At 44.1% G+C, this 20,701-nt stretch overlaps 1 protein-coding gene across 9 annotated transcripts in view; it reads right to left on the bottom strand.

Annotated features, from left to right (window-relative positions):
* Positions 1–20,701, bottom strand: part of DOCK9 (dedicator of cytokinesis 9) — a 2,709,375-nt gene that overhangs the window by 392,098 nt on the left and 2,296,576 nt on the right. For all 9 annotated transcript variants that reach the window (XM_069639825.1, XM_069639823.1, XM_069639827.1 and 6 more), the window contains one exon: positions 3,633–3,739. In XM_069639825.1, the coding sequence (XP_069495926.1) occupies positions 3,633–3,739 (107 nt within the window). The remainder of the gene's footprint in view (positions 1–3,632; positions 3,740–20,701) is intronic.

The following is a 20,701-nucleotide window of genomic DNA, read 5'->3' as shown; positions in this document are numbered from 1 at the left end:
CTACTCTAGTCCTACCCAACTCATTTCATGCTCAAACACCCCAGGACCTCTCTCTCTCCAACGCTTCCGAAATGCCTGTTGCACTTTCCTTCTCTGGTCTCTCAGACATCCTCCTCCACCTCCTGTTCTCACTAAACTAACCCACCCTAAACCACTAACACACCCTTACTTAAATACATCACCCCTACCGGGATTGGCTGCTTACCTTGGACAATAACTTACCTTGGTTCCTGGGGTGTGGAAGGGAAGGGCCTGGGGAGGGGCTTGCAATCCCAGACCCTTCACAATGTGGGCCTGCTGCATTTCTCACTTGGCCAAGGAACTAGCCCCTACGGGGCTGCAGTTCCCTTTGACAGGACCTTTTTGCAGGCCCATCTTAATTTGACACATACCTCATGGGATACTGGGATCCAAGGTTCGGTCTGCCGTGAGACCTCTATTTAAAAATACATTTCCATGGTGGCATAGTGGATTCCTTTCTGATACACAGGCTGCAACAGACCAGGTCTGCTGGAGTGCTGTCTTGCACCACTGTGCTGGCCAAAGCACAGTGACTTTCCAGATGCTTACTCCGCCGCCCCCTCCTCTGGCATGGTCCCTGCCAGTGATGTCATGACCGCAGCATCCCACGGGAGAGTGCCGGGCCACTTTGCGGCTTGGCCTCTCCTCTGGGCGGCATCTTGTTGGCTGCTGTGTGAGCCCAGTCCTTCCTGGCAACAGCATCATCATGCTGCAGCTTCATTGCAGCACTGATGCTACTGCCACTAACGCTTCTCCGGAATTCCCCCTCTGCGACTCCACTGCTGCAACTTCAGGTAAGGAGGGGCTGGGAGGGACCCTGCCTGTACCCAGGCACCAGAAGGGAGCTTTGGGGGTTGAGCCCTCCTCACCCCCTTTGACCAGGCATGCCTCCTAGGGTGTTGGTGTGCAAAGTGGATGTACCAGATCCCTAAGTGCACATATGATTCTATGTGGTTTGATTGTGACACTTGGATATGTGTTTATCCCGAAAGGAGAGCCTGAAAATGTAATAAATCACAATGCAGCAAAATTTGTTTGGCATCTACCTTGGAGGGCGGATGTGGGGAGCTTGCGCGATAGAGTTAAAGAAGTGAGCTGTACCATGGTTACATAAAGTAAACGTGCTACTGTTAGGCATGATGAAGTTGATGATTGTTATGTGGTCTGTATGTGTACTGTAAAGTGGTATGAGGTTTAGAGATAAGCACGTTAGTTAATGAAAAGAGATGTCTTGGGATTAGTGAGGATTCCTGTTATGGTGTCTTAGTGCTACACTCAATAGACACAAGCTCCAGTCCCTTGCTGTTCTTTGAATGCTTTCTGTCATGCTGTTGGTCATTGTGGAACAGAGTTCTTATTGAAAGCAATAGCAGAAGAGACCAAGGTTGTCCACCTTCTTTGAGCTGGGTCTTCCTTCTGCAAGGCTACATGAAATCCCCAGGATACCATGGTGAGACCTGGAATGGGAGTTCCTTCTGATGCAACCCTCAGAATAAGGATAGGTTAATTCATTTCAGTCAGATCATATTATTCTAACAGTAAGTAGGCAGCAGGACTGATATTCTGTGGTCCTCAATCTCCAGATCGCTTCTACGCCACGTGTTCTATTGTGTTTACATTTATATCCACTGAAAAAAAACACAGTGCAGCAAAATTATTAAAATAATTGCAGTATATATATATGTATATATTGTGATGGAAATGGCTGAAGATAGGGGAGGAATGATAATGGCACTGCTTCTGGAAAGCTTCATTTAGGATTGATGCCCCAGTCATAATGTAGCCGATACAAGAACCTGACAGAAAGTAGGAAAGGGCATGGATGCTAACCTTGGGTCAGTCTGACTATCTGAGGATGCAGGATAACCGAAAATTGACTAAAAATAGCTGAATATGTAGTTGAACAGCCATCCTTATAAGATGAAGACCACCCCTGGGATCTACATCAGGTGAAATTTTGCTCTCAGGAGGCGAGTTTGAACCCTTATACTACTAATGATCTTTACACAAAAGAGGATTTCCCATGAGTTGAAGACACACACAGGCTCTTTTTCTTTCTTCATCTTCATTCAAGGGTCTACAGTAAACCTACCAGAGCCTCTGGAGACAACTTGCCCCAGTCATTCCCACAAAACATATCTGTTCTTGAAAGGGCACTGTGCCGGAATGGCAGCCTTTCAATTAAGTGATGTGACAAAGTTGCATTGATGTCAACTTTTGTAGCCTTAAACTTCAGACCTCAGAGAAATGCAAAGCTCTGTGCATAAATAGTGGGTTGCTGAGCACATTTTGTTTGACCACAAATTCCAGCGTTTATAACAAACCTACAGATTTTCAATATTAGTCCATCTTGCAATTATTTATATATGAAAAATATTTGCATTAGTATTTATTCACTAAACAACTGGTGTGCTTAGAATCTGTCAGGCCTTTGGAACACAGTATTTAAATCACAAACGAAACTCAAACTCTCCATACGTGTAGCAAGCTAATACACTGGGAATGGCATACTGTAGGCCTCAGTATAAATTCCAGACACAGCATGCAGGCCCAGATATTTTACACAGAAAGTTGGATTAATGTTTTCAACAGCCAAACACAAAGCAAACAACTGCAGGCTCGGCATAAACCAGCACATTAATGTTATCAGTTTAATGGATTACTTTTCAGAGCAGAGATAGACACAGGATGTCTTTGATAATGCTGTTGGTTCAGGCTGCGGTTAAAGATTTACTAGTTTATACTTCAGAAATATGACGTGCCAAGATCACCTTTACTAGGCAATTTAGATAGATTTGTGAAAACAACTGATAAAATTATCCTTATTTTGCATGTCTGGTTATCACTTAGTAAGTTGTGAACACCATGCTCTCCGACCAGAATTTGATATCTGTTCCACACAAACAAAGAAAACATTATTTTAAAACACAAAACTATGCATAGAGGTTTTCCAACTTATGTTTGGATTAAATTCTACTCTAAAACTGACTTGCAGTGGCCCATGTTCTTAGGCGAAAAATAAAAGGGGCCCTGGTCTTTGGATTCACCAAACTTTCTCCCACTCTGACCCTCTGCCATCAGGATTAGGAATGTCTGTAGTACAGTGTTTGCTCAATGCCTTCTGTACCTTAAATGACTATGAGCAATGATCTAAGTAAATGAGGAAGAAACAGGAGCCTGGAAATGACTTCACAAAAGGTAATCACAGTGCTGAGCTGGGAAAGCATTCAATAAATGCACAGACGTTGTATTCTGGATGACAAAATATATTTCATTATATTTCCTTAGAGATGTCCAAGAGGTTAGGACAGTGGCTGTTTACACCTTTCTTGATCTGAATGTGGTAAACCATGAGCTATCATTGCTTATTACAAAAAAACAAGGATTAGGTTTTAAAAATCTTTAGAATTAAGTGGTCTCAACAAAACCTAAGAACATTTTTACTTGAAAACAAAATTAACAACACGTCAGCAGGCCTTAAAATACATGTAATGAGTCATTAATTTATGTGGAGCAATTCGTTTATTGTGTTATGTGTTAAGTATTGTAACAAAGTTCATAAAAAAACATTTCTTTAAAACCGCAATCAATCACATATTTTAAAGACATACCTCATTAAAATGAACATCCTGCATCCCAACATCTTCCATCATCGAAGCCTCTTCATCAATGTTTGGGGTGATCACTCTGAAAGTTGAGCAACCTTGCCGAAACATACCTGAGGGAAAGCAAAATAACGTCCCTTGGTTTTTATATTTGCAATGCAATGTCTTGTGCAAGTGTGCATTGATTCCACAAGCAAATGGCAGCAGTGTGCGGTATAAATTTCACTAACATAACACAAGGGTCACTGTACTTTTCAGAATTAAAGCGTAGACCAGCAGCCGGTCAATACAGTGAAGCACACTTTACAAGTAGCACAAATGCCATGCAGAAAAATAATCTTTTCAATTGGATACAAGTTACTTAACTGTAACTCCTGTTCTCAAGCATGGGTCTTTCATGGATTCACATGCTCATGAATATTCCCCGTCGTCAAGCTGGGAATCCTCAGTAAAAAGAAAGTAGTTTCGCTTTAGACTGAAAGCTGCTGGTCTCCTCTATAACCAATCATTGTCCTTTGGGTCATACTGCCCCCAGCCAATGACACTTGTCCTCCTAAACTCCTTCCTTGGTGGCCATCTTCAGATTTGGCAGAGCACATAAAGTGGCAGTAAATTATCACACAACATGTCACAATATGTGCATGCTTCAATAGCGAGAGGGTGCAAATAGATTGAGTTTTTTGCGGCATGGAATTTCCATTTAGTTGAAATGGATAATCAGGATCGACTGTTACTTGGCAACGAGGTCCACACAAATCGACCATTGACTATTTTTTAGTCTCAAACATACTGTATTTATGTAACTCTGTCACTACTAAAAATCCTGGTGTAGGGTATCATTTGATCATCTTGCTATGGGTATCCTTAGAATGCTCCACTCATGAAATTGCGCCGGAGTTAGCACTGTTAGAATTTGATCGTCCCCTTACTTGTTTATGGTGGAACATGAACCTATGAAGGTTTCTGACGTCCAAGATTAAGAACAAACTTGCATATGAGGACGATTCTAATTATGAGACATTATATGTACAGTACAGCGAATAGAAAAGCATAATAACGCTTTGATAAATTCTGTGCTAACTCAAATAGCAAAAAAACAGATGTAACTAATCGCCATCATAAACATCTCTATAATGTAGATGTGGCCGATATTAAATGTTTAAAACACAAATGCCTAAGGGTACTGTCAAATAGAGCACTATCTGGAAAAGAACACAAGATCACACAAACATATAAGAGTGACATAAAATGTTGCAAGTATAAACTTCACATGGCGGATAACCAGAAGATTATAGGCCATCTATGCAAGCAAAATATGAGGTCAATCAGGTCGATGATAAGAAATTGTACTAACAAATCTACTCCATCCAGGAGTTAGTCTATTTCTGTTGTGGCATGTGTACAATAATTTGGCGGATGCATATCGAATTGCTTGTGCGTACTCTGGAGTTGTGTTTCTTAACTCTAATATATACCAACTGGGGCACTGTCTGTGGATGATATACAATGGGCAATAACTCAACTTAATTTCTCCAAAGCAGCAGGGCCAGATGGGATTCCGGCATGCGTCCTTAAGTCAGACCCGACATTTTGGTCCCACATTATAAAAGCTGAATTCAAAAACATCTTTAACACCAGTCGAATTCCTGAGTCCTGGTGTACATCAATAATTATTCCAATTTACAAAAAAGGGAATCCCTCAGCACCTGCCAACTATAGGCCCATTGCCTTTATGGACGCCTCATAAAAGGTATTCACCATTCTAATCCTTAAGGAGCTTAAGAGGTTTCTGCAAGAACATGATGTATTATCTCGCTGTCAAACAGGTTTTCGTAAAAACATGGGAACCACGCTGAATGCAACATTTAAGACAGCTCATACAGGAGCCGTGTACATGGCAGCATTAGACAAGAGCTCTGCATTTGACTGCAAAATCTGCAATCATGTATGGGCAAAAATGACCACGTATGGAATTCCCTCATATATCATTCATATTATATCTACATCTCATCAAAATACCTGTTACAGAGTTCGGGTAAATCAAGCCGGTGCCTTAACCGGTAAAATTCCTACCTACATCGGCGTGAAACAAGGGTGCAATTTGGCATCGACATTATTTAATCTGTACACATGTGACATAAATGATATTTGGGCACAGGAAAATATCTTCCCCATTAGATTGGGGCTGCTCCGCTTACATTGGTTAGCCTTCGCGTATGATTTTTTTTTTCGATAGGACGCTGTTTGGCCTCCAAAACAAACTTCACATCTTTGCTAGCTATGCCTATCGATATAACTTGCATGCTAATGTTTCTAAATCTAAAATTGTGATCTTTGCATGGGGTAAAAAGATCACTTACTTTCAGTGGATGCTGGATGACCTACCACTTGAACGCATTTCCGAGATGTGTAATTTGCGGTACAACCTGTGCAATACAGCTTCCATTGCTATGTGGAAAAAGCTACTGAATCAGAAAGCAAGACCTCGTATGTTGCAGTTAAAGATTATCTACAAGAAGCTCTGCAAAGTTTCTGTCATCCCAGCATTAGAATTCGATCTACTTAAGATAGAAACAACTTTGATCTATGGACTTGATATGTGTCTGACGGATGCTGATAAATCCTTAATTCCTTACAAGGTCACATATGGAAACATATTTTAGGCATGGCAAACTCATTGCCAAATGCCATACTTAGGCATGAGTTAGGGTTATTTTCCTTAGCTTTGAGGTTTCATTGGAGACAATTGAGTAATTATGCAAGAAAGTACCATCCCCCTAGGAACTTATTATATGAAGACTTTGCAAAAATGCTTGGGGATCTTGCTCCATTATCCATCCTGCTATATGACAAGAGAATGAAAAGTCTAATGCATAAGATAAATGTTACTGCAAATGATCTTGTGACACGGCCCACGTACGTTAAAGAAAATTGTACAGGTATGATTGGACCGTCACTATTCATGCTCTTGCACAATAGTCCATGTATCAGTAATATGCGCGTTTTGCTAAAAAAAGGATACCTTTTATGTCCTACATCGTAAATGTTCCGTGTGAGAAAGCCCAGACTCTTTAAAATGGTTCAAACTTAATCAATTGTATACTAATAAGCGCATACAAAATTGGAAATCTCTAGTGACCCTCCCCACCCCCCATATGGACAATTGTCGATTTTGTACTGTTAAGGAAAAGCAAGTAGAGACCATAAAACATCTTGTATTAGAATGTCCACATTTTAAGGATGCCAGAAGTAAAATGATAGACAAATACTATCGAGGGCTCCCCCCTTTCGTGCAGCTCTCTGGCCGACCTCTCTTGGCCCTCATCCTGCTCCCACCTCCAAGGCAAAAAACCTTGGTGTCATCTTCAACTCCACACTCTCCTTCTCCCCTCACATCTCTGACGTCACTAAGAAGTCACGCTACCAGCTGCACCTCCTCAGAGGTATTCTTCCTTTCCTCTCCTTCCCCCAGAAGCTCACTGTCTCTAGAGCTCTGGTGCTCTCTAGGCTGGACTACTGCAACAGCCTCTTTCTAAATCTGCCTGCTTCTACTCTCTGTCCTCTGCAACTTATCCAAAACAGGACTGCAAGACTTGTCCTTGGCCTCAAGCCCAGGGATCGCATCTCTCCAGGACTGAAATCTCTGCACTGGCTCCCAGTGGCTGCGAGGATTAAGTTCAAAACCCTCTGCATCGTCCACAAGGCCTTCTGGGGCCTGGTGTCTCAATACCTTCAACTCTCTCTTCCTAAATATCTTCCTTCTCGAGCTCTCCGCTCATCCGCCTCCAACTCCATCAGGGTCAGTCGCTTCTCCAAGCAACGAGTTGGTGGTAGATCTCTTTCTTCGGCTGGTGCCACCCTCTGGAACAGCCTCCCTGACTCCCTGAAACTTGAGGAGAACCATCTCTGGTTCCGGAAGCACCTCAAAACCTTCCTCTTTGCTTCTGCTTTCTCTCCTCCTCTCCCCTGCTGAATTCCTGACTGAAACTGCACTGGTTACCTGGCCACCCTCTGATCCAGGGCCCAGGTCACTCCCCCACCAGTTGCATACCTGCACTGCCTCCCTGGCAACCGCTGCACTTGGGGACTGTTGTCTGTATTCCTACATTCCCCCTTCCAGCACTTGACACCTGATGCCTGCACTTTCCCTTGCACTTGCCACCAGCTGGCCTTATTTTTAAATTGTTCTATTTTTTCTATGTATCCCATGTACTGCACTGACCCCTCCCCCTTGACCCCCACACTTTTCCTCCCTCCCCCTTCCCTTGCACTTGCGCGATCTGAATGACACCGGGCCTAGTAAGATTGCTGTCTTCCCTCTGTTCCTCGTCGCGCCTTGAAACACTTGTATATAGGCGCGTTATAAATGCCATATCATTTCATTTCATATTATATACTGGTCATTTTAGCAATTCCAGAGAGCATCTGTGGGCAAGATGCATGTGGGGTACGAATCAATTGTTGGTGTTAGCACTTGTCCGTATGTTCAGTATAATTAACGTTGATTTAATCGCTATGAGAGAGGATACCAGTAAAATGTAAAGCTAGCCCGCATGCTGGGCACCAACTGTGTAAAAATGTTCCTGGACTCTCAACATAACACATTATGGTTTGTTACGAATTTACATGGTTATCAAGGTGTCAATACATATCCTGTTATTGCAGATATGGTAGAGTCTCGCGTTTGTTAATCAAGTGGTGTAATTTTACTTCAAATGTACTTTGTGAATATTTGTTAGCTTTTCCATCTTAGACTAAACATTTTAAATAATTTTCTATGGCTTTAAAAAACACAAGTAATTATGCCTTCTGTTCTGGTATTAATGTAGTGAATGTTATGGTTGTATATTATGCATATTGATTTGACAAAGGTGATTTTAATATGTATGTAGCAATTTTATCATCACAATTCTTCGATGTTTGTAAAGGTTTATTATAAAAATCAAACACAAATATATATATATTTTTTTAAGTGCCAGTATGAACCAAGAAGAAAGGCAGGAGGGTTCACATGTGAATCCATGCAAGACCGATGCTGGAGAACAGGAGTTACAATTAAGCTACTTGTTTCTTCGCCAGTATGGGGTCTTGCATGGATTCATATGCTCATGAATACGATTACACAACAGTATATATACACAACCATGAGAGGCGGCAAAGCAAACCAGAAGCAATACACTTACCCAAGGAACAGTCCCAACTCAAGCAAACATGTTGCGTAGCACCAACTCCTCCGTGGAATCACCGTGGACGCAGTAGAATCTGTGAGGGTGTTGGTGAACTTCGGTGTAGCAGCCCTGCAGATGTCGCGCAGGGGAACACCAGAGAGAAACGCTGTCATTGCTGCAATGGCTCTGGTAGAGTGGGCTCCCGGCCAGCCTGGAAGTGGTCTGTTGGACAGACGATGACATTGCATGATGCAGTCGGAGAGCCACCTGAATACGGAAGCCTTAGACAGGGCCTTCCCATTCCCACAGGTCCAAAATTGATGAACAGCTGAGATGTCTTCCTAAAATCCTTTGTGCGTGCCACACAGAACTTCAAGGCACAAGCAGCATCCAGCCAATGCAACGCCCTTTCAGCCAGCGTAGAAGGGTTCAGAAAGAAAACTGACTGAACCAAAGGCTCATTGAGATGGAACTCCGAAGGAGCCTGCAGCATAAAGGTGGGATCCACAGCACCGCCCGTGTAGCGTGGAAAGACCCATCCTGCTGCTTGCAGGAGATGGCCTGGTGCCCCCTCCCCCCCGACTCGCCTGGCTGAGGTGCTGGCCACCAGCAAGGCAGACTTTCACGAGAGAAACTTCAGGGGGGCTCGATGCAACAGATCAAATGAAGGCCCCATGAGCTTAATCATAAACCATGTTGAGCTCCCAAGCCGGCAGGAGCCTTCACTGGTGGAAAAGCCCGAAAGAGGCCTTTGAGGAACTCCTTGACAAGTCTCTGCGACCACAGGCACCCAGGCGTACCGGGATATGGAAGCTAGATGAACTTTGAATGAGGCATGAGCCAGGCCAGCCTTAACCAGCAAAAGCAGGTACAAGAGGAGCTGCAGGGCTGTTAACCCGGAGAGGGGTAATCTTCTGAGTCCTGCCCCACACTGTGAAGCGCTTCCATTTGTGCCTGTTACAAGACAACAGAGGAAGCTCGTGCCTTGTCCAGGATCTTTTTGCACTCCAGCAGCTGGGAATAGTGCCCAAACTCTAGGGCTGCAGGAGTCAGGACGTGAAGTCCAGTGACGCTGGGTCGTGGTACAGTATTGTTCTATTTTCTCTGGAGAAAAGATCAGGAAATGGGGGCAGCCGGATGGACAGAGCCACTGACCGATGTAGCAGGTCCGGGTACCAGATCTGCAGTGGCCACGTCGGCGCAATGAGGATCACTCTGCAATAGCAACATCTGAGTGTTGCAGAGGCATCGCGAAGAAGACACAAACAGGTTCAAGTTTGGTCAACAAAGTTTTATTGACTCGAAATGTAGGGTTGGATAAGGCCTAACTTGCCCTATAATAAGGTGGTATTTCCCTACCTAATTAAATTAAGGATAGTCTTTGACAGGAAGTCCAAAGCAAAATTCGTCTAGCTGTATAAAATGGGATGTCGGCAACAAAATAAACTGTTCAAAATAAAGTTCACAGCTTCTTCCAGCTCTTGGTTTTAATCGGCTTCCCCTTCCCCAAGTTCACAACAATTCAGAAGGCACAGGGGTTCCCTTCCCCAAGAGTTCAAATCTTCCAGCTTTTCAAAACACAATTGCCTGGGACACTTCTCAGCTCTTATGATATTGTCACTTTTCACTAGTTTACATAGGCAGTTCGGTTTGTTCACATCTCTGACGTCTCTAAGAAGTCACACTATCAGCTGCACCTCCACAAAGGTATTCTTCCTTTTCTCACTTTCCCCCAGAAGCTCATTGTCTCAAGAGCCCTTGTCCTCTCTAGGCTAGACTACTGCAACATCCTCTTTCTAAATCTTCCTGCCTCTACTCTTCCCCCTTTAAAACCTATCCAGAAAAGGACTGCGAGACTTGTCCTTGGCCTCAAGCACAGGGATCATACCTCTCCAGCTCTGAAATCTCTCCACTGGCTCCCTGTGGCTGCAAGGAAGACCCTCTGTATCGCTCACAAAGCTTTCTGGAGCTGGGGAACACACTACCTCTCTTGCTAAGCATCTTCTTTCTCGAGCCCTCCGCTCATCCACCTCTAACTTTCTGAGGGTCAGAAGCTTCTCCAGGCAGAGAGTGGGTAGTGGATCTCTGTCCTCGGCTGGGGCCTCCCTCTGGAACAGCCTCCCTGCCTCTCTCAAACTTGAGCAGAACCACCTAAGATTCTGGAAGCAACTCAAGACTCTCCTTTTCTCTTCTGCTTTCTCTCTCCCTCTCCCTTGCTGATGTCCCTGTTTGCTCTGCAGACTTGCACTGCCTCTGGTCCTGCCAACCACTTAAGGGACTGTATCTGCAACCCTAGAGCCGGCAGCACTTACAAGTTCTTGGCACTCTGCCCTCTACCCGGCACTTCTCACCCTTAATCCCCCCCCGCACTTGCATGATCTGAATGACACAAGCACTAGTAAGATCGTTGTTTTGTTCTCCTTCTGTCTTACCTTGTCTTGTTTTGCCTAGAAACACTTGTGTACATGCGCGTTATAAATAACTTATCATATCCTATCATATCATATCATGGTCCTCAGGCAGATGCTCCTCTTCCGAACTACTATGAGGAGATTTCCTCGGAGACCCCACAGGAGCTGCGGCAGACACCCTCACAGATCTTGGAAGGAAGTCTGACAGAGGCAGCAACTCCCTCACCCTACCCAAGTCCATCAGGAAGGAGGCATTGACGGGGATTCGCAAAATTGGCGGCGCTGCCGATGAGGTTGTGGTTGGTATAGCAGACGGAGCCCGTGGAGGCAAAGAGACCCTCAGCAGTGGTGGCGTTGTGAATGTGGAAGCAACGGTCGCTGCCGAACATTTTGTCGACGGAGTGGCAGATGTCAATGAGGTTGTCGCCGCCGATGCCATAATCGTCGACGAAGAGGCTGTGGACGAAGTGGCGGTCTTGGCAGACAAAGTCGTTGTCGACGAGGCTCTGGTCCTGGTAGATGAAATTGTCATGGCCTTTGGGACCAACAGTGACGAAGACCAGGGAGCCACTGATGGGCCTCCCGCATGTCTCTCCTTCGACGACTTGTCCTTGGGAGAAGACTTGTGTTTCGAAGGGGTTAGGGACTTCCTCGCTAGCCGGTAGTCTCACCATTGATGGTGCCAGCGACGGGGAGCTGCCCATTCCCAAACTAGATTGTGCAGCAATGGCGGCGACCTTTGTTGGAGCAAATGAATGATGTTACGCCTTGTTTTGGATCTACTCAGAAGGAGCATCCTCAAGGACCACAACCTCTTTTTCTCAGAGGGAGCATGCTTATGGGACCTGCCATGAGGCCGTGTCAGAGGCTTTCTCCTGGTTGATCCAAGCTACCAACCTCCAGTAGCGGTCCCTCTTGGTCTTTGCAAGGAAGCCACGGCAGATGTCGACCCGTCTACATCATGGTCTGAGTGGTGAAAGTAGAAGCACTTGATGTGCCGATCCTCGACAAATGTTCTTGAAGCCACAGGATATGCAGGCCTTGAAGAGACCTCTCTTGCCACATCAGACATCGTTGAGGTGAGATGTAGGCCCAGGTCTGGGCCTGCCGAACTCATGGAGAGAAGATCCAATGATGGAAACATGATCTTTGCCGACAACGGGTATCCGCTGCTGGTAGTCAGCGCGCGATGATCGATGAGGAAAAGGTTGAAGAAAACTATCAAAAACTATCCAAAAATAGCAAAAAAGTCACAATTCTCAAGGAGCAAAGTGAGAGGACTCCCAACGCTGAAACGTGCAGTAAACATCTGAAGATGGCCACCAGGGGTGGAGCTTAGGGGGACGAGTGTAATTGGCTGGGGGCATTATTACCCAAAGGACAATGATTGGTTAAAGAAGAGACGGACAGTGTTCAGTCTACAGCGAAATGGATTTCTTTTTTTACTGAGGAATCCCATCCTGACTGGGAATATTCATGAGCATGTGAATCCATGCAAAACCCCATGCTGGAGAATTTTGCTTTTTTTCTTGTTGTATTTTTAACTTTCATTTTCATCTTAAACAATTTAATGTCAAAGTAGAGGTGGTTTGCGGAGGATCTAGGTTTGAAAGGAATGGGAACAGAGGTAAAAAAGTGCCATAGGCACGTTATCAAAAAGTGATGGCACTAGATGTTAAAATGAATACATAGGAGCATGTGTTCATAGTGGTTTACAAGGAAAGAAGCAAGTTGATATGGGTCAAGGAGGGCAGTGTTTTAGGCAATGAGACGTTAAGAGGGTGACGAAAGGCAAATGAAAATTAATTGGCAGTGTGGTGGTTACTCTGCTATTTTTGGAGAATTCACCCAAAGATCACATGAATTTGTAATTTTGATCTTAGACCTTGAGATGAACTGGATTTTAAAAAAGGTCTTCAGATGAAATGGACACTTGCAGGTGTAAACTTTTAGGCTAATTTTGCAAAGGTTGTAAAATAGTTGGGACACAGGAAAATCTGCAGAGACACTGTTTATATTTCCACATCCAAGCAATTTTGGACCTTATTGCTGTCACAGATGACACTATAATCGTTCCAAGGCTCAGCGGAGGTTTCAAAGGTTTTTATTGAACAACATTAGGCATTAAGGTGGTCCCTTTCTCTCTCATCTTGAATTGGCAATCCTTCCTAACTCCGGCGCCCCTAGCCCAGGGTTAGTAGATACAGAAAGTTGACCCTACCGTCTAGAACTGTATGTTGATTAGATGTCAAGACCTAAAGGTAGTTTGCTGTGTCTCACTAATCTCCCTCCAGGACTTTGTAACTTTTCCTACTCTATCCAGTTAGTGTTCCACTGAAATTGAAGTGCCTTACAGACGATTTGTGGGATTCATCCTTCGCCCTGTCACGCTCACTCTGACCTCTCCCATTTCCCCATATTGCCCTTTCCTGCCTCCTCCAGGACCTTCTCTTCACTCTTCATTCTCCTGTCCCTTCAATGTTCTCACTTCTTTAGACCTCGCCTCTATCTTTTGATGTTTCCCCTTTTCTTTACCCACACATACTACATCCTCCTCCACACTACTTCCTCTTCCCTCCAAATACTACCGCTTCCTCTACACTACTGCTCCAGCCTTTACCCTACTATTACTCAACCATCCTCCTTTCACTCAGTACCAGGAACTTCAGTCACTCTATACTAACTTTCCCAACCACACTCGCATGCACTCTTCACACTGCAGCAACATTTCTACTCACTAGTCAATAACTCCCCTTCTGAAGAAAATGCCTGCACACTCCACCGCGTCTTCCCCTCTTGGTAGTCCACCTACTCCACCTCTGATCTCAATGGAATAACCCATGCTTACAGCTTCCTGTGGAGGTATTTCACCCCCCTCCTGCTGCCTGAATTGAGCCTGTGTATCCATCGAATCAGCCCTATCTTCTCCACATCTTGGCTTGTCACACAAGTCACAAGTTACAAGTAGCGGGGTAATCCAAGCCCACTTTTCCAACACAGGTCTACTGCGGAACCACATCGCGCTGTGCCAAAAGGTAAATGTTTGTGTTTGTGTTTTGGGGGCCGGTGCCTAATGCCATTAATGTAGAATCCTTGGTGGTGGGGCTGTGACTCAAATCCTTTAGTCACTGGTGGCCTGGCCGTTTACTGCTCGCTGCTATTCTTTGGCTGCATTGCAACATCTGAGGCTTCCTTCTTTAACCACTGATCTCTTTCCATTCCGCAGATCAGAGAATCCTGTGGTGTTGGTTTGCATGGGGGCTACAGCGCTGTCCTCTCTACACTGAGCTGTCTCTTTCTGCTGCAGCTGTCTGAACGATGCAGTGAATGTTGGTGGTGTTCAGGTGTTGATTCTCGTGGTTGTCGGTTGCTGAAGAATTGATGTCTTTTTGATTTTGCTTACTTGTCTCCCACTTGAGTGATGTGTCTCTAAAAGGAACAGAGAAATACCTGCCACTGAGGGGAGGGGGATCAAAGGAATTGAAGTACTTTCAGCTGCCACCGTCCCCCTCAGGGGTTGGACTGACACAGGATTCCTCCCTGGTAGGCCGTCCACCTCTGGCTCAGAGGGTTTACCGTCCCCTCAGGACAAGGCCAGTCTACTGGCCTGGTCACATTACCTGCATGGAGTAGGAGGCACAGCAGGAAATGTTCTCTGTTTCCCCACTCAGTGCAGGGAATCTGCTGGCATGTCTAATCACATCACTAACTTTGATGTGGATGAAGAGATAGTGATTCCTACAGACTGCACACTGTTTTGCGCATGCACTGAGAAGGTAGAGACCATAGGACCTTGATGTAATGGCGCCCTTAGTGCCTTTTCATGGCATCTGCAAATATCTATTCCTGCCATTCGCATCCAGTTGGGTTATCAGCATGGAGCAGATTCAGGCACAAAAAAGCAAGGGCTGTCTGGTTCCCATGCCGAACATCAACTCCCTGGAGATTATCAGGAGATATATTTGGTGTTTATCAACAGGATTCTCAGAGCATTCTAAAATGAGGGCCTTTGTAATTTAATGAACATGTTATCACAGGAATTAAATAACTTCTAACCTCAAAAACATTCCCATTCAAGTGTAATGAGTTGTTCCCAATTTCAATGCCATTAAAACATTTTTCTTTTAGTGTTCCTTCTTGCACTTTGAAAGCCTACAACCTCTTGCACACTATTAATACAGTTTTGGGGAAGTTGTAGCAAAGGGGACAATGGCAGTGGACCTTTGCACTGAATAATCTCCTCTAAAATTTCAGATGTACTGCCTCAAACGTTGCTGATTTTGCACCTTGGGCGTTTGCTGCAGCCCCGAAAAATGGGTATGGTAAAATGGTGCAGCTTTTCAAAGAAAACAGTTTGGAGGATTTGACAGACCTAGGGATTAGGCTTCTACACTGGAGGATTCATATTTCTCCAGGGACTTGTCTGCTTGGCACAAAATAAATGTATATAGAACAGCCTGTTCAGTAATTGTATACTCCTGTAGGTCACTTTAGCCTCATCTCAAGAGGTGTGAATGTACCTTGCCAAAGTATAAGCAATGTTAGCAGTACGCAGTGTCAGATTCATTGAGGCAAACACTTTCTTGCTAAAGTAATTTAATTTCATAGGATGGATCTAAAGAAACCATGAGTAGCCCCAAGTACTGCCCTTCTTGAACACTTTCTCGACTACTGTCAGGACTGGATAAGTCGTGTCCAAAATAAAAAACACAGGATCTTTTAGTGCTCCAATAAAGTGGTATCTTGCTACAAATTGTCAAAGCATGCCATTTCTTTCACTGCCACGCGTGCAATTTCCTGCGGCTCAATGGCCCCAGCCAGCACTATGTCGAAGGAGGCATATTCAACCCTGAAGGAGCTGGGATGACCACCACCTATCCCGGCCCAAGAACTTGCAACCCAATGGGGACCTTCTCACTGTCCACATACATTTTCTTCTCAAACCTGGCCAGGTAGAGTTTCCTCGAAGCAGGAATCAGTTTAGGGAACCTCTGGCTCATGTGTACTTGACAGATGAGTTGTCAAGAGTGCTGCACCAGGGAAAAGTCCACTGTTGGCGTTTCTGACATTGAAGGCCTGGTTATTACCAGGATATTGGCTTAAGTGGAGTAACACGTGGCATCAGACCTGATGAGTAAGGTGTTGCCAACTGAATGGCCCTGAATTATATGATGGGTTGGGCAAAGGGCAGAACTTCACTACCCAGAAAAGGTGCACCTGGCAAAATGAATGGTGTTACATGAGTGGATACTAGCGCGAATAGCACTGGTTCCTGTATGAAGATCAAGAACATTGCCTCTCAGTAGGCATTGTTGGAGGTAGAAGTTGCAAAATACACCCTTTTAATTTGGGAAACAAACAACCTGTAAAAGCAGAATGGCTGTTTATAACAAAATCCTATTCTGGACACAAAAGTTACAAGTCAAAGCAAAGGCTTATTTACACTATGCCAAACCATGTACCACCACTTGGCACACAGGTGTCTCCTTTTGATTACTTTGGTAATATGGGCCGAGGGCAAGCTATACGCTGCAGAAGGTGGTCAACCGAGGAAACGTCCAAATGACGACAGTGTGTTAAGTATGAAAATAAAATCAATGTATAAGCAAGTCTTAGCACATACAACTTCAAAACACAGTAAGTATTAAACACATTAAGCATTAACCTCAGCAAGGGAAAACGCAACAATATTGGCGGAATAATGTCGTAAATGCAGGCTTGCTAACTGATAATTATACAACAAGAGTGACATGAAAAGGCAATTTGATGTGGCAGGAAGAAATACTTGATACGGCTCATAGTGCTTTCGTGAGACCATCGATGCTCAAAATAATCTAAATTCTACAGTAGAACAATTCTTTTATGAACGCACAGTAATATAAATCTTTAAATATATGACTATCATTCAAAAGAAAAAGTGTAATATATTTCAACAGTGCAAATGTACATTTTGACCAGCAGAAATGTGTACAAAATCAGCCAACAAAGTCAAAGCTAAGAATACATTCTGTCAATTAAATTGCAACTCCCGAAATAAATCAGTAGCCTTGGGAGGCAAACCAATCTTGATCCTCATCATTTGACGCATTTTAGGCAGCAGACAATCACCAGAAGTATTAAAGCTACAAATCAAGCAAAATATGATCAAAAACGTTTAGAAATTGAAATATTCAGATCACAAATGGTGAAATACTTTAGCCTGAATAGGATCCCAGAGCCAGTCCAGCCCCAGAAGCGGGTTGAAGGTGTTCAGTGGGCCCCCATCTCTGCCCCCCCTTTGTCTGACCAGAGGTGGAATGTATTACTATTAATTGCTTTAAGCACCTCGTTTTGGCCAGAGTTGTGTTTCCCGCATTTCAGGACTCCATGTCCCAACACGCACTGCAGCATATGGGAGTCACTGCACTCTGGGAGAAACAATCATTTACTTCACACACAAGACAAACCGTAAAAAGGGCCCAGTGAACCCATTCCCCAGTGGAAAAAAACTCACTGTATCTCTGCAACAGCGACATGGTCACTGGCACCCACATCAGAAAGACTAACGCGAACGCTACGTTCAGAAGGGGTGCTGGGCCAAGCAGGGACTTTCAAATTTCCTGCTGCTGTTGCACTACCCAGAGGGAATTAGCAAGATCATATTGGGCCACAGGAACAGGTGATTTAATGATCCAATGGAGAGGGGAAGGAAAGACCACCACACAAAGCTATGGGTATACAAACCTTACAGAAAATAAACTAGGAGTGTGAGTTGCTGGGGTGAGATCAGGTGGTGTGGAGGTGGACCAAGAGACCAGCCAGAGGAAGGATGGTGGAGCGGAGTGCTGAGAAGACTGTGGTGGAGATTGTGGCAGGTGAGGTGTTGGTTGTGAGAGGGAGTGGTACCTCTTTATGAAAGTGTGTGAATGGCTGTTGGAAGTTGTGAGTGGGGATTAGAGAGAGTAAAAAGTTTAATTGGGTGACAATAACGAAGTCTGAAGAGTGGATGAGGATGACTAAAAGTGGGAGTAGAGTAGACTGCAGGATAGAGAGGGGAGTAGAGTGTGGACTGCAGGAGAGGACAGAGGGAAATAGTGTAGAAGGGAGAGGAGATTAGAGGGTGAGTACGGTGGAAAGGGATAGAGTAGCTAGGGGACAGTGTGACCTTCAGACGGACACAAGGAGGGAATAGAGAAGGAAGGATGAAGAGGGAGTTAAGAGAAGGTAGAGAGCGAGGAAAGGAAAATCCGACACATTGTAGAAGTGTCCAGTGAGAGAAACTGGGCATTTAAAAAGTAACCAAATCCTACTGAAAACCATATCCAGGTGACTTCTCAATCTAGGTTTCCCACAGAAGAACCCTGCAGGGGGTCCGATAGAAGAGGTGGAAGCCTTTAGGCTATGACTCTAGTCAGAATTGTAAATCGTATGCGTTACCAATATAGTTGCAAACCTGGGAAACAGGAAGTCTGGGCTAGGAAGGTGGGATGCCCACAGTGTCACAGCCCTTAGTGTGAGTCGAGGCTACCTCTCCCTTTGACGCTAGGGGGATGTTGACAGAACTACAGAAAGTGTAACATAATTAGATTACACTGAGGTCACACATATACAGTTAAAACAATTTATTCTAAAAGGTTAACAATGCAGTAACATAAAAGCAAAGACAAAATAGAAATAATCTGCATGTGGCTGATCTACTTGATTCAAAGTTTACACAGTGCTAGATGAACATGGAAAGTATGTGCTACAGACAGGTACATGGCACATATCAACTTGTTGACACTATATTGGTGTTTCTGGTTCAGAGACTATAGGTTCCACAGTCAGATCGTCAAGTGACGCAGTTTATTGAAGAGCTCCGAACTTTCATCAGGACTCAAAAATGCTCAAGGGCAATGGAATGAAGTGTAGTGAACACGATTAGTCACAATTGAAGACATAGTCACTGATTAATAATGAGCGTCTTCGGGCTGGAAAGCAACGGTGTAGTAGACTTGTCGACGTATGTTCAATGCAATTAGAACAGGACTTGTTGAAAATCTACAGGGCTTCTGAAAGGTGGACTGAGAGATTGAATCTTGCTGGAATTTTCACATAGTATGGCAATGGTGGCACTGAGGTAAATGCAGTGGTGCTGCGTGGAAATCGAAAAAAATGCAGAGAGGTCTTGTATTGTCTCCTACTGGAAACTGCACCAAGGATAGTAATGCCAGCACTGGAATAGTTGCAGTTGCACTGCGTGAGATCGAAGATAGAATACATTTTGTTTTATCTGTATATGTGTGACCTCAGTGTAATCTAACTCTGTTAAACTTTCTGTAGTTCTGTCAACGTCCCCCTAGTATCAAAGGGAGAGGTAGCCTAGACTCATCCTTTCTTCATATACAGATTAACCACATGCTCATGAGTCAGCTCCCCATACCAAAAAAGAGGGTAATCTGCCCATTTTTCGATGACACAGCCTTAAGTGTGCCACATTTCATTCGCACACCATTAAGTTTCTCAATCATCCAAATTCTACGAAATAAAAACCCTTGAACCATCCTCTGAAGTTTGGGTATTCTTAAGACCATCTGAGATACCGGAATAAAAGGAAAACACAAATGTAGTCTTTAAAGTGTCTTTCAACAACCAAAAATGTTGGACAACGATCTCATGATTCATCCACAGACATATTCGTTCAGAGTGATCCAGGAATTATTCAAATGCTAGCCTACACTGTGTAGCTTCATAATACTATTTAACATTGGGAAAGCTAACCCGCCCTGACACTTGGGGGCTTTCAGAAGTTTTAATAAAACGTGGGGCTTGTTTCCAGCACAAAACAAACTTGTGTATAACTAATACATTGCAAGAAAAAACAGGGCAGAGTCAGAACTGGTAATGCCTGAAACGAACGACGACATGGAAGGCGGTTCTTTAAGAGACATTTTATTCGACCTAGCCATGAGGACCACTCATTTAATTAAATCAAGATGGACCAGATAAAAGTGCGGGGTAAAATCAGCATGATATGGCAAGTTCAATTTTATGGGCCCACTTAAAGGGAGATGGTTTACGCAACAATTAGTTCTGTGAGTTATCCATAATTAAACTAAAAATCTCAAGCTTAAGGAAGTTAATTTTGAAACCAGCTACTTGACGAAACTGCTCCAGTTCCTCCAGAAAGTTGGGGACTGACTCTGACTGGTCCGTCAGAGACAACAAAATATAATCAGCAAGTATCCCATGAACAGCCCAATGATTCTTCATCCCAATCTTCAGTGGCTCAATATTAAGTACAAAAAGGTAGGACAAAGGGGGGACATCCCTACTTAGCACCACTTGTCAGAGGGAAGTGTTAAGACGCATTCTCATAAATATGCTAATTCCTCTCTACCTTAGAGATCCCCACCTCTTTTGCTGACCTTTGGGATTTTGTACTTTTAATTCTGTTTTTTTTCTGTGTTTGTTTCCTTTTTTTTCATGGAGTTTTAGACAACTCCATAGCCATCATCTTTTCTTGTGTGTTACACAG

This window comes from Ambystoma mexicanum, chromosome 7q, assembly GCF_040938575.1.
Source record: "Ambystoma mexicanum isolate Mex_15411 chromosome 7q, UKY_AmexF1_1, whole genome shotgun sequence".
NCBI lineage: Eukaryota > Metazoa > Chordata > Amphibia > Caudata > Ambystomatidae > Ambystoma > Ambystoma mexicanum.
Note: the sequence above shows the minus strand (reverse complement) of the source record. Positions and strands in the feature narration are given on the sequence as shown.